At 41.0% G+C, this 12,999-nt stretch overlaps 2 protein-coding genes across 3 annotated transcripts; both read left to right on the top strand.

Annotated features, from left to right (window-relative positions):
• Positions 1 to 245: 245 nt before the first annotated feature.
• On the top strand, positions 246 to 4,272 carry tomm22 (translocase of outer mitochondrial membrane 22 homolog (yeast)). Its single transcript, XM_080747626.1, has 4 exons — positions 246 to 517; positions 1,185 to 1,303; positions 1,794 to 1,911; positions 2,641 to 4,272. The coding sequence occupies exons 1-4, from the start codon at positions 419 to 421 to the stop codon at positions 2,713 to 2,715; spliced, it is 411 nt and encodes a 136-aa protein (XP_080603752.1). The 5' UTR covers positions 246 to 418; the 3' UTR covers positions 2,716 to 4,272.
• Positions 4,273 to 6,001: 1,729 nt separating this feature from the next.
• Positions 6,002 to 12,744, top strand: dmc1 (DNA meiotic recombinase 1; the record flags this gene model as incomplete). Of its 2 annotated transcripts, none has more annotated exons than XM_080746959.1 (13): positions 6,002 to 6,058; positions 6,179 to 6,220; positions 8,296 to 8,442; positions 8,609 to 8,691; positions 8,948 to 9,000; positions 9,256 to 9,297; positions 9,374 to 9,446; positions 9,702 to 9,793; positions 10,052 to 10,125; positions 10,687 to 10,801; positions 11,322 to 11,382; positions 11,607 to 11,723; positions 12,675 to 12,744. In XM_080746959.1, the coding sequence occupies 13 exons, from the start codon at positions 6,002 to 6,004 to the stop codon at positions 12,742 to 12,744; spliced, it is 1,026 nt and encodes a 341-aa protein (XP_080603085.1). The 2 variants fall into 2 exon arrangements, with proteins under 2 accessions (XP_080603085.1, XP_080603084.1); XM_080746958.1 differs by having other exon boundaries at positions 6,176 to 6,220.
• Positions 12,745 to 12,999: the final 255 nt, after the last annotated feature.

Below are 12,999 nucleotides of genomic sequence, written 5' to 3'. Positions count from 1 at the left end.
CAGGTGACACACTGATTGACCGGTTTGAAGTTCTCTCTTTAATTTAGTTGTCAATGTCATTGTCATCACCACCATCCAGCTGTATTTTTACACACGCTCGTGGTGTTGACAACACAAAACCTGCCGTTAGACCGTCCGGACGACAGGGGGAGACCGTTCATTCGAGCGAGCCAGCTAATCCAGGAAGTGACCCCCTTTTCCCGTCATCCAACGCGCACATGCACGCTTTGCTGAATGACCTCAGACTGTCGCAGGACCGGTGCTGCACTCTCATCGTCTGCCTAAAAACATCCACGCAAGCCACTGGGAGAGAGAAATATAACATTCTCCCCCCTTCTCTGTAAATAGCGACCAAGACGCTGTTTGCGTTGCTGATTCGATCAGACTGTCAACAAGACGGGCTTGTAAATAGAACACCATGTCCGGAATTGAAGAGCTGCCCCCCGCTGCGGGCCCTGTCTCTGTCCGGCCCCCTGAAGACGAGATTGAAGATGATGACGATGATGATGATGAAGAGGTATGGTTTAATCGCATTAAGTCATTTACAATCACACTGCAGCCTTGTCTAGTGTTAAACTCCAGCTAGCTTCTGAACATACAGATCCTAGCTTGCTACGTAAGATCATTCGAGTTCGCTCTGGTCTGGATCAATGCTGGCAGTCGTTAGGTAATTTGACATTTAGAGAGTTGTTATTTAGTGTTTTCTTACTCTTAATCGCACTATAGCACAATCATCATGGACATGGAAGGTGAACTTTGGACCATCATTTCCAACTCTAGTATTTACTGTAGTTACTGACGACTTTAACACTAGTCGTTTTTAGTGACTGTTCGGTCCTACAGTGAAGAAACACTAGCTAGTTGAGCCATCTTTTGTAACTGAAGCACTTGATCCACAAGATCAAGTAGACCTGCTCAGAATTGTTATACATGCCACAGAGCATGGTAGGATATCATGCAGTACACCTGTATGCAATATATGTTTATGGAAGATTTGTTATGTTTATCCATTCCTTTATTTAGGGGTTTCCTTTAATTGTCACATGTGTTTGTGTATTATGCACTGTTGATATTGTGTGAATAGTCCAGTGCAGTCAGTCGTCAGTGCACACCATAGAACAATTTTTATTTGAAGACTTGAAGCTGTGAACAATGTGTTTTTTGTTTTGATTTCTGTCTGTCAGTTGGATGAGACATTGATGGAAAGGCTCTGGGGTTTGACAGAGATGTTCCCTGACACGGTTCGCAGCGCTGCAGAGGTGTCCGCACAATGTTCTGTCTCTCTTGCCAAGAACTTCTACAGGTACATTACTTCCATTATGTCTCTTCCACATTGGGAGATCCACAGTCCACACTGCCCTGAAAGATTGCAAGGAGTTGTTGCTGAAAAGATGTATAGTTGTTCTTATGTATCGTGATGGTGTAGGTGAGTGAGGTGTACTGTTAAATGATACAATTCAAGCCCTGTTCATAACCTTTTCTGGCTTGTAAAATGTTGCTAGCTAGTTACTGTGTTTGCTTTGCAGGGCAGTGGACTTCTGACACTTTTGATGTTTTGTGACCACACATCACATAGTCATAAATTAATGAATGTATGCAACAAGGTATACAATATATATTTTATAGCAGTAATGTCCCTCTAGTTTTAAAAGGACTTGCCCATGCCCACATGCTTGTATTGTTTACCCCTTAAAGCTATCTATTAATTGTCGTTGCTGTTTATCTTAGACATTTCATTCCTCTAATCTTTTCCTTGCTATTTTTGTGTGTGTTTTTATGTATGTGCAATGCAGTTTCTCTCGTGCCGCACTCTGGGTGGGCACCACTTCCTTCATGATCCTGGTGCTTCCTGTAGTGTTTGAGACAGAAAGACTACAACTGGAGCAGCAGCAGTTAATACAGCAGAGACAGGTGTGTGTGTGTGTGTGTGTGTGTGTGTGTGTGTGTGTGTGTGTGTGTGTGTGTGTGTGTGTGTGTGTGTGTGTCTGTGTGTGTCTGTCAGTGTGTGTTTGTGTGTCAGTCACGTTAGTATAAGTATAGTATTATTTCTGCACAGACTACAGCTTTAAGTAAAATCTTATAGCTTGTTTCACATTTTGTCTTTGTTCTTTAAAACTTTTGTCATACTTTACTTAACACTTGTGACTGGCAATCCTGTTCATTTCAGTGAACAAATCATTTTGTTCATGTTCACGGTAATGATCCGTTCAAATGATTCGTTCACGTTCACCGTTTATAGCACGATTGTCCCGTGAAAAACAGTTTTCGCAGGAGCGTTTTTATAACGTCGCGCGTACAGCCCGCCCTCCCATCCTGTCTGCTGGGGGCTATTAGGGGGAGCCCACCAGCCCGTATCTAAGCAACGGACAGCCACTGTAACAATATTTCCTTTTCCGCGTGAAAGAAAACGTCTTGATCGATATGACAACATAATTTCCGCAACATGGACACGATCGTGGCTTCCGTGGGTCTTCAAAATAAATGTCTATGGCGGCACACGGTATCTAAATAATTATTAATTATATACAAAGCATAGAAAGTGTTACAGTTAATGCATCAATACATACATTAATGCATGTTTTAGGGCTATGGGGATACCCAGCACAGGTGAAGACTGATCATATCCTCCCCTCCCTTTAGATCCTTCTTGGTCCCAACACTGGCATGTCTGGAGGGATGCCTGGCATGATGCCACCCGCACCTGGCAAAATGTGACGAAAATGTCCCTGCACAAATGTGAGACCTGCCGCTAGTAGCGGAGAGGGACAGCCCAGAAAAGAGGCGGTGAAGAAGATGATGACCAGAAGAAATGATGGAACTGTGAAAGCTTTATCCAGACGATGCTTATTTCAACATCCAGGACTGGCCAATCGGCCATTGAAGAGGAGGAGGTTTTCATGATTGCCATTTCCTGGGTGTTGCAGTCTAATGCGTCCCCCTCTCTCACTGTCTCTCTTTTCTCAAACACCTCACAGAGACTGACTTCATGGGGCAATGTCTGTCTATTTTGTTTTTATACATACAGTATATATATAATGTACTTCTAGTGATTTAAGTGAGGTATGTTCCCTACGGACAACAGGTGAAGGTGGTTAATTACAAAAAACAAAGGGTGTGTGTGAAAGATCCAAAGTACTTCTAGAGCTGTGTTAACTGGTGGGTTTTGTTCAAACTAACTGAAACATGAAACACTGGCATAATGTGATGGACCAAGAACAGAGACAAGAGAACATTCTGTTATTGATTATATTTGGTCGTGGAGGGGTCATAGAGAAGGTAATATTTGGCTCCTCCTGAGTAAAGCCAGCTGAGAGCCATTGTTCTACAGGACACCAATTGTACGTCTGTGTGTTTTCAGTCTGAGCATTGTCCATGTGGGCGTGATACTTGTAATGACATTCTGCCCTTTGAAGCGATTGAAAACGTCTGTATGGTATTTGATATATTTATTGGTTCCATCTGTATGTGGAGAATCAATGGTAGTACATGCTGACTAAAACCAATGCTGCACAACGAGTGCATTCCAAGATGTGGAGCATGCATAGCATACTATGTAGCTGATAAATATGATTCATAGCTCTGGTGCAGTGGTTCTCAACCTCAGTTCTGGAGGCCCATGTCTGTCTACTAGCTAGTTGTAAACCTGGTATGACAGGATTAAATTAGTGTGTGATTACAGGAAAGCCAGTTAGTGCTCTTTATCCCCCAACACTGGATTTATGAGCTGTTAGGGCCGATGCATACTCTGCTTTTAGACCCGAATTTATTTAGGTAAAAATGAATGACGGTACCCGCCCCCGAACCTCTGATTGACGCCATATTGTAGTTTACACAGAGCCGAACCGAAATACATTTCTCTCTAAAAGTGGAGTATGCATTGGCCCTTAATCTAAGTCGGTAGTTCCCATCTCCAGTCTTGTGGATCCGGCTAGAACACATGCAACCATTTAATAACTAGGAGAAGCGGCAACATTCTGGATTGAAGGCGAGAGTTGCTCTGCTAAACCACACTTTTATCCACTCTACGCTGTGCATTTCTTTGTATTTCATCTGTATTGTTTGTGAGGTTTCATTCTGGTATCAGTGTTTCTTATGGTGTCCCATTACATAGAGTTGACATCATCTCTACCATTTTTGTTTGCACCTTACAATAGCATTGGACAAAATTGGACATAAAAGTAAAGTAGCATCAATATGTATGGGCCAAACTGTACTGGAATTGTCGAAACTAAACTTGGAAATTGGTTATTAAAATATATATTTGAGAGCATAGCACCTACCTACCTTATAATTGATCATTACCTGTGAAGACAGGTAGTCATTGATCATGTAAAAGATTGATTATTTTAAGAATATGCCACAAAAGCCATAATTCCTTTATTCTCCAAAGTCAAAGCCATAACCTGTTATACGTTTAGACTTTGTGTCACATTTCCCAGTGAGGATCTGCTCTGTTAAAATAATGTATATTAGTATTATAAACGTTACCCTGACAATTCCAGTCCAGTGTAATTGAACATAATTAGTTTTACTTTCTAATGATGGCCATTTGGAATTTAGTCTCTTACCTCTGCTCATGGAGCATATCTCTGTTTTCAACATGAATGCTAATAAAAACACCAGTGAGATGGAATGCTTTGTAAGCCTAAGTGTTTACCCTAGGGGTGCAACAAAGCTCATGGAACTTATTGATGTAATAGATTATAAAAATAATACATTTTGCTAGTCAAGTTAGAAGTGCATATGGTGTGTGATATGAAATCAATGCTAAACCTACAGATTACTCTGTTTAGTTGATTCAAATGTGCTTGTCAATTATTAGATTTGGAAAAGTAATCAATAGAATAATTGCTGAGGAAATAATTGATAGCTGTAGCCCCAGTCTACCCACAGCATGTCACAGAATGTTTGATAAGAAAAATAGTTTCATTCAATTAGGATCAATTAGGAAAACAACAGGCCGACTGGACAGTCGTAGCTAATGTCCAGAGTGAAGTATTACCAGTGGTGTAATGTAACAAAGTACTGTACTTGAGTAAAATCTTGAGGTAATTGTAGGCTACTTTACTGGAGTATTTCCAATACCTTTACTTCTACTCCACTACATCTCAGAGGCAAATATTGTACTTTTACTCCACTACAATCAATGTTTTGAAAACTTAGGAAACAAGTTACTTTTCAGATATAATATAAATTATACTATTATAAAACATACATTAACCACTTTAACCATATTTTATACCTAGGCTATTTGAAAAAAGCCAATCTACAAGCTTGTGAGCTTGTAGATCTGCTATTTTCAAACATGTTGTACTTTGTACTTTATGACAATACTTTCGTACGCTACTTACCTTTACACAAGTACATTTTGAATTCCGGACTTTTACTTGTAACATAGTATTTCTACATTGCATTATTGCCACTTTTACTTCCACCACAGACTAATACCATAATAGATAGGCCTAAAACTGTATAATCATTACTTCAAATTTGGACTCGGATCTTCCAGAGCTGGGATCTTCAGTTGCCGGACAACTAGCTAGCCAATCACAGCCCGCTGTCCCTCCGTGCTATGGGATCTAGAGGCAGAACAATCCATAATTTCTTCCCGCCTACCAATCTGTGTCAGTCAAGTGTCAAAACTGGTTCTCGTCGATTTAATTTCAACCTTTTGATACTGTGTGGGTAACTAATTATTGAATTGTGCAGTGTAATGCTGTTTCTGTTTAATTATTAGTAGTTTGGACTTTTTCTTGTGAATTTACCTGGTTAGTTCGCAGCTAGGCCCACCTTGGGCGCTGTTTAAAAAGCCAGAAAAAGCGGAAAATACACATTAGCTAGCTTAAAGCTATATTGTCAGGCACAAGTTGACAGGCTAACGTTAAGATACAGACCTACCACTTAGCATCAAACTAGCTGCCCTCTTGACACTTGACAGCCAGTGAGAGAGTTCAAAACTATCATCCCAACTTTTAGCTTCTAAGTTCTACCTGCAATCAATATGAAATCTGCAGAGGACCAAGTCGTGGAAGATGATGCTGTGTACCATGAGGACGAGGTGAGAATACGAAAACATAGAATATCAGATGTGGTTACTGTAAAACAAGGCTCCCATTTATTTTAAAACCAATACTTATTGCTATTATATTTTGTTTTCCCTTGTTTCACCTACCAGGAGAGCTTCTTCCAAGACATTGACTTATTGCAGAAACATGGGATTGTGAGTTACCTCTAAATAATGAATTGATGTTACAAAACACACACACGCACGCACGCACGCACACACACACACACACACACACACACACGCACGCACGCACACACACACACACACACACACACACACACACACACACACAGTGACGTCATTACGTGCGCATCCCGCGTCTCTGACGCATCCACGTTGCCTAGAGACGCATTCACGTCAGTGTTCTGGGGTCCCACGGACGCATCGCCTCCATTGGAGTCCACGTGAAAATAATTTACCACGTCGCGAAAAAATATATATTTTAAAAAGTCCACAGACGCCACCATTGTTCATGGGTGAAGGCATGCTACTGTACCCTACGTTAACACAAATGAAATCCGCGTAGAAAGTCTTAAAACAGACGATAGAACGACAGTGTGTGTTTGGAATCCACCGACGCTGCATGGTCACAGAATTCAATGGGTGCCTTAGTTTTAGCGTAGCACCGGGCCGCTCTCTGACCATAGTGGCACAGCGTGTTAGGTGATACACCAAGAAGGGTTCCCCCACCGAACGTGGGTTTGGCTTGTCGAGCCTGTTATCGGGTAAGCGTCACGTCATGGGCTGCTATAGCGGCCGGGGGCCGGGAGGTACAATGTGTCATCGATAGTTGTGTGCTTTGGAAGTGCATGCGTGCCGCGGAACAACGGTGGAACGTGTGAAACACTAAAAAGTTTGGTTACCTTTTGGAAAAGACAAGGGGAGAGCTAATTTACAATGGGCTATATGCAGCACGGTTGTTACATCATGCTCGGGAGGGAACACTGTCTTCGACAATGCAGACCGAGCCAGGCACTTGTCCATAATGCATCACATAAGACCCAAGTGCAATCAATAACTTTGCACGTCTGCGACTAGCTCTGGTCCATAGCGTTTGAGTTCTCCTCCACTAACGCTATGGACCAGAGCTAGTCTGAGACGAGTTGAAACAACTCCAACGCGGGCTGTTGAAGCAGCGCGACACCCGTTCTCTTCCACCCACAGTATGTGGTGCTTGAAAATATGAATGATTCCATCGATAATAATCCGTTTGGGACACTCAAAATCACTGCCATAGAGTTATAATGTATCGCTCCGTGCATCAGAAGCGGGTGATCCGTAGCGTTGCCAGCGCGACTTCTGAGTCTACCGAAAATAGCAGATGTACAAGATCACAACGCGGTGCGAGCAGACACGGTTTGAGCTTGTTGATTGGGTATCTTTTTGTTGCGTGACACCGTCGTACTATGCATTATAAATTACACTGTTAAAGAGACGGTACACATTTAGTTTCTTCAAATATTTTCCAAAAATAAAAAGGTTGACTTGCCTTCTGTCTGTTAAAGTACTGTATTTGAAGGCCCTGGTCAAATGTATTTAATGGATAAAATAGATATGCATTTACTGTAAAAAAAAGAAAAAAAAAGAAAAGGAGAGACATGGAAATGTTAGCCTATAGTTTATAGTATAGTTTTACAGTAGGGTATTATTATTAATTCATGAATAGTACTGTAATTATATATATATATATATATATATATTAGTGTCTCATCATGTCTTTCCACAAAACAGAAAAAAGCTCAATAGTGGGCTCGATAAAAGCCCGGCTCGATAAGCAACATCGATAAGGTGCTCATTATCAATAAAAATTTACGAGCTCCATCCCTAGTGCTTCTTCATCTCAAGGTACTATTATAGTTTAATTGTTTCATTCGTTTTTGTATGTATTTTGTAAGATAAACAATGTAAATAACCATATAATAACCAATTCAAGTTAAATGCTGCACTTTGTAAAAAATGACATGACGCGTTGAATTTTTGTGGGACCCATAAAATATCCCTGGGACTCATCCGAAAGACCCTCCTTGGGTCCCGGGACTCATTACATTAAAAACCTATTAACATCACTGCACACACACACACACACACACACACACACACACACACACACCCACACCCACACACACACACACTTTCATGAAGACATTTACAGAGCATCCATTGTACTAAATCCAAATACCACACATCCACATGTGCACCTCATAAATGTCTCTCATTTACTTCTACAGAACATGGCGGACATTAAAAAGCTGAAGGCAGTGGGTATCTGTACAGTAAAGGGCATCCAAATGACCACTCGCAGGTCCCTGTGCAACATCAAGGGCCTTTCAGAGGCCAAGGTGGAGAAAATCAAAGAGGCTGCTGGGAAGATGCTGGTGAGAACGACATGCACTCGCTCATGGCACATCCAGACTTTCTTTAAAATGTTTCATCCACAGGATTACATAACCTATTACAAATAATAGTGCATAAAATAATACTTGCTCCGTGAGTGGAACATTGGAACGTTTGTCCTTTTATTTTGTTCTTTTCACATTGTAGACCAATGGTTTCCAGACTGCCTTTGAGTACAGTGCCAAGAGGAAGCAAGTGTTCCATATCACAACTGGGAGTCAGGAGTTTGAGTTAAGAGCCTAGTTTATGATTCCTTGTGCTTCTCTTTACAAATCAACATATTGATTATGTTATAGATTTCATTAATTCATTATGAATGTACTGGAAAGTTACAATGCTATTGGCTACCAGCTACCAGATATGTTGGCAAGTAATAAAAGATCTGTTTCATTCTAAAAGTTCAGTTGTCAAAATAGTGCAAATGTTACTAGTTCCCTGCACTGATGTTACAGCTACTGATATTCTGTGGATGTTATCTGTCTGCAGCAAACTGCTGGGTGGAGGTATGGAGAGCATGGCAATCACAGAGGCCTTTGGAGGTGAGGAGTTGTTCTGCTACCCTTGTATATTGCTGTACTCTGCTATGGGCTTTTCCCATTTGTTATTACATCTTGCATACATCTTGTATGTGACATTCAGGGTATGCAACACAATTCAGGGCAGTCATATTTTATATGGATATGTGCGTGTGTGTTTGTGTACATTTAATCATTGATCAATACATCAACGATTAAATGCACACATAGAAACTGAGTGTTACATGTATTTTTCCACATATAAATATATTTCAACAGAGTTCCGGACAGGGAAAACCCAGCTCTCACACACACTTTGTGGTAAGTTATTTAATCAAGACATAATGAAGACATTGGGTGAACTAAATGAATGACTCAAACTGAGTGTGTTGTTCAGTCACAGCTCAGCTACCTGGAGAATGTGGCTACACTGGAGGCAAAGTCATCTTCATCGACACAGAGCACACCTTGTATCCTTCATTCATTTTCTCAGACTCTGAACTTGTGGAAGTCCTATTATTTTGCTATATATATATATTGCTACACTTTTACGTGGCAGCTCATCTGTGTAAAAATGATGCTTACCGGTATAACACTTTTATGTGTTTCCTACAAACATTTCACATAGGCCTACACAAGCAAACATGTGAAAAGAAACAATCAATAACTTTACTGCCAGATAAAGTTGTGTTATTTACCCTTGACTTGTATGGTGTTGGTTCTAGTCGTCCAGATAGGTTGAAGGACATCGCTGAGCGGTTTAATGTGGACCACGATGCTGTCCTTGACAACGTGCTCTATGCTCGAGCCTACACCAGTATGTTCACAGTAGAGTAGACACTCACCTAATAAAGCGACTATTTTAAATTAAATTAATCCAATTCACTTGAAACTATTAATTATTACAGAAAAATATTAAAACAAGAAAATATGTTCATATCTGTGTCACTAGGATAGAATCATTTCATTGCCTAATGAAAATACATTTGGGGGTTTGGACAAAGACATTCATTTTTCAAATTAGCGCAATACACTTTTCTGAGCTTTATTTAGGCACTTTGTGCTCTGTCTGTAGGTGAACATCAGATGGAGCTGTTGGACTTTGTAGCAGCCAAGTTCCACGAGGAAGGAGGAGTTTTCAAACTTCTGGTATCTGAAAGGAACATTTTGCTGGGATTAAATATCATCAGGGTTGTTTTTATTCAGTGAATTTTAGGTTGTAATCTTCTCCTCTGTGAAGGTTTATAGGTGGAATATATTGCATTATTTTTTACTCTCATATGTGATTTACAATGAATGCAAGTGTAGAATTAATTTAAATTCACAGATCACCAGAATTACAAAGTTAAGAGCCATGGTTCTCATACAACAAACACACCTGTGATCCTCACATGATCATGTTTGTCAGGGCAAGCAAAGCATAATGTCGCTGTCGGGCAGGAACCAAAAACCATTACTTTTCCGTAAATGGATAGAAGGAAAAAAGGTTTCAAAAATAGTGTAAATTGGAATTGCCTATCCATAACAAGAGAATGTATATCGGCTATTTTTGCAACTTTTGCATTATACAATGACAAGGTATAAAAAAGGCATTAATTTATGAAAAAAACATATAAAGATGAAATATACCGACAAGGTTTACTGCTGCTATACCTGCAATGTTAGATTAATAGTGTCTGTCAACCCTGCATCTCATCTCTCGGCCATCAGATCATTGACTCCATCATGGCTCTGTTCCGGGTGGACTTCTCTGGCCGAGGGGAGCTGGCTGAGCGTCAGCAGAAACTGGCCCAAATGCTCTCCAGACTGCAGAAGATCTCTGAAGGTCGGGACCACACACACCACAGTCAGCCTCTCCTTATCTCTCTTCCCTTCCTTCTCATGCCTTCTCATTTTCTCTTGGGTGAACGTCTCTAACCTGAGGTTATCGAAGGTAGTTACTCTGCCAGTGGGTTTTAATAAACCTGTTAACGAGTAGGTACAATCTGCCTCCGTCACAGCCAGGGTTTCCTTTTGAGTTATTTATAGGACAATATACGTTTTCATTCAGCGTAAATAATGAAAATAGTCTACAAGCTATGTCACACTGCAATGCATTGTGAGCTTAATTGACTATTTGCTATACTTGTGACAGTGTTGTACAGTGACATAAATAGTAAACAGAAACTGATACCAGCACCCTCTAATTTACTTTTTATGTTTTTATCAATCTTAGTTGGTTCTGCTGTGTCACACATAAATAAATAATTCTAAGGGATGGCATTAGGCTTTGAGAGGCTACCATGTACTGTATAATATACCATGTACTTTATCTTTCTCATTGCCTATAAACGTGTTTCTTCTAGAGTACAATGTAGCCGTGTTCGTCACCAACCAGATGACCGCTGATCCTGGTGCAGGAATGACGTAAGAAACAACATTCATTTTCTGTCCGAAGATTTGGAAATTCTCAATAAATAGTAGTGAATACTGTAAAACACACATTTGTAAATCCAGTGATAATCTCTCAAATAAAATTAAATAACTTCAGACAACAACACATTCACTGCAATGTGTGTGTGATCGAGGCAGAACAGGAGAGCATTTTGTTTGGTTTTTAATTGGTTGTTTATTAATTTGTCTCGTTCCAGCTTTCAAGCTGATCCCAAAAAGCCGATTGGAGGGCACATCCTGGCCCACGCCTCCACCACAAGGATCAGCCTGAGGAAGGGGCGCGGGGAACTGAGAATTGCCAAGATATTTGACAGGTACTTACCGCAGCCTTTGTGTAAGTTGAGAAGAACATGCCGTATTCAAGGGAGACATACTGTAGCACTGCCTGCCACCTAATCCTGGTTTAACTTAGACCTAGGACAATCCAACTCACTACTTGGATTTGTCAGAACAGCTGATAAACCTTGGAGTCATTTTACCCCAGTTTCTCTACGGCTCTTAGTAGGACAGTACACTCACTCAGTCTGATAAAATGTATAGGAATAAAAGCAGGGTTTGCACTAGCTCTGGTCCATCGCGTCACCTCCCGGTGAAGCTCTGACAGACCCGTCGGGAAATGGCTAGACCCCAGTATCTGAGCCCCTCCGAGCGCTCAACATCAGTCAAAATAAACAAAACTATTTCACTACTCACCAAACCAAAGGTAGTTTTGCGTTGTTGAAACTCTATTCTCCGCGTTGGTGAACCCCTCAGCACCCCACCTACTCTGTAAAATACATTATTTTTGTCATGAAATAAAACGCACCCACCTCGAGCCACCTAGCGGCCACCGCAGATACAATGGTTCACAACCCGGAAATAAGCGGTGGGCGAGTTGGATGCACTTTATTTCATGCCAAAAATAGTGTATCTTGCAGAGTGGGTGGGGTGCTGAGGGGTTCACCACCGCGGAGAATAGAGTTTCAACAACGCAAAACTACCTTTGGTTTGGTGAGTAGTGAAATAGTTTTGTTTATTTTGACTGATGTTGAGCGCTCGGAGGGGCTGAGATACTGGGGTCTAGCCATTTCCCGACGGGTCTGTCAGAGCGTCACCGGGAGGTGACGCGATGGACCAGAGCTAGGTTTGCACACACCTGTCTGACCTGTGAAGTGCTGGGGTGGGGGCCTGGGGGGAACTGTATGAAACCTTGTATAACCTCTGTAATAGTACTAGTGAGCTGATGTGGCAGTGATGTGTCTTCTCTTTTCCATTATGTCCTCTAGCCCTGATATGCCAGAGAATGAGGCCACTTTTGCCATTACAGCTGGGGGCATTGCAGATGCCAAAGAATGAAGAGACCATCTGCAATGACTGTTCCTATCCTCTGTAACTCATTTAAAGTTGATTTAGGTTATACGGTTCGTGTTCATGTTGTGCTACAGTACCAGTTATATTGCGTTTTGCAATTGCATTGAGGAATTTAAGGCTAAACAGCTATTGAAGCCTGAAGACATTGTATTTTTGGTTAATTTAAGGCTGTTATTTATTTATTTATATATTTATTATTGCCATATTTGTTATTTCAATGATGATTGATTGGTCTTCATG

This window comes from Nannobrachium achirus, assembly GCF_963921795.1.
Source record: "Nannobrachium achirus genome assembly, chromosome: 18".
Classification (NCBI taxonomy): Eukaryota; Metazoa; Chordata; class Actinopteri; order Myctophiformes; family Myctophidae; genus Nannobrachium; species Nannobrachium achirus.
The sequence above is the reverse complement of the archived record's forward strand: the minus strand, read 5'-3'. Positions and strand labels throughout refer to the sequence as shown.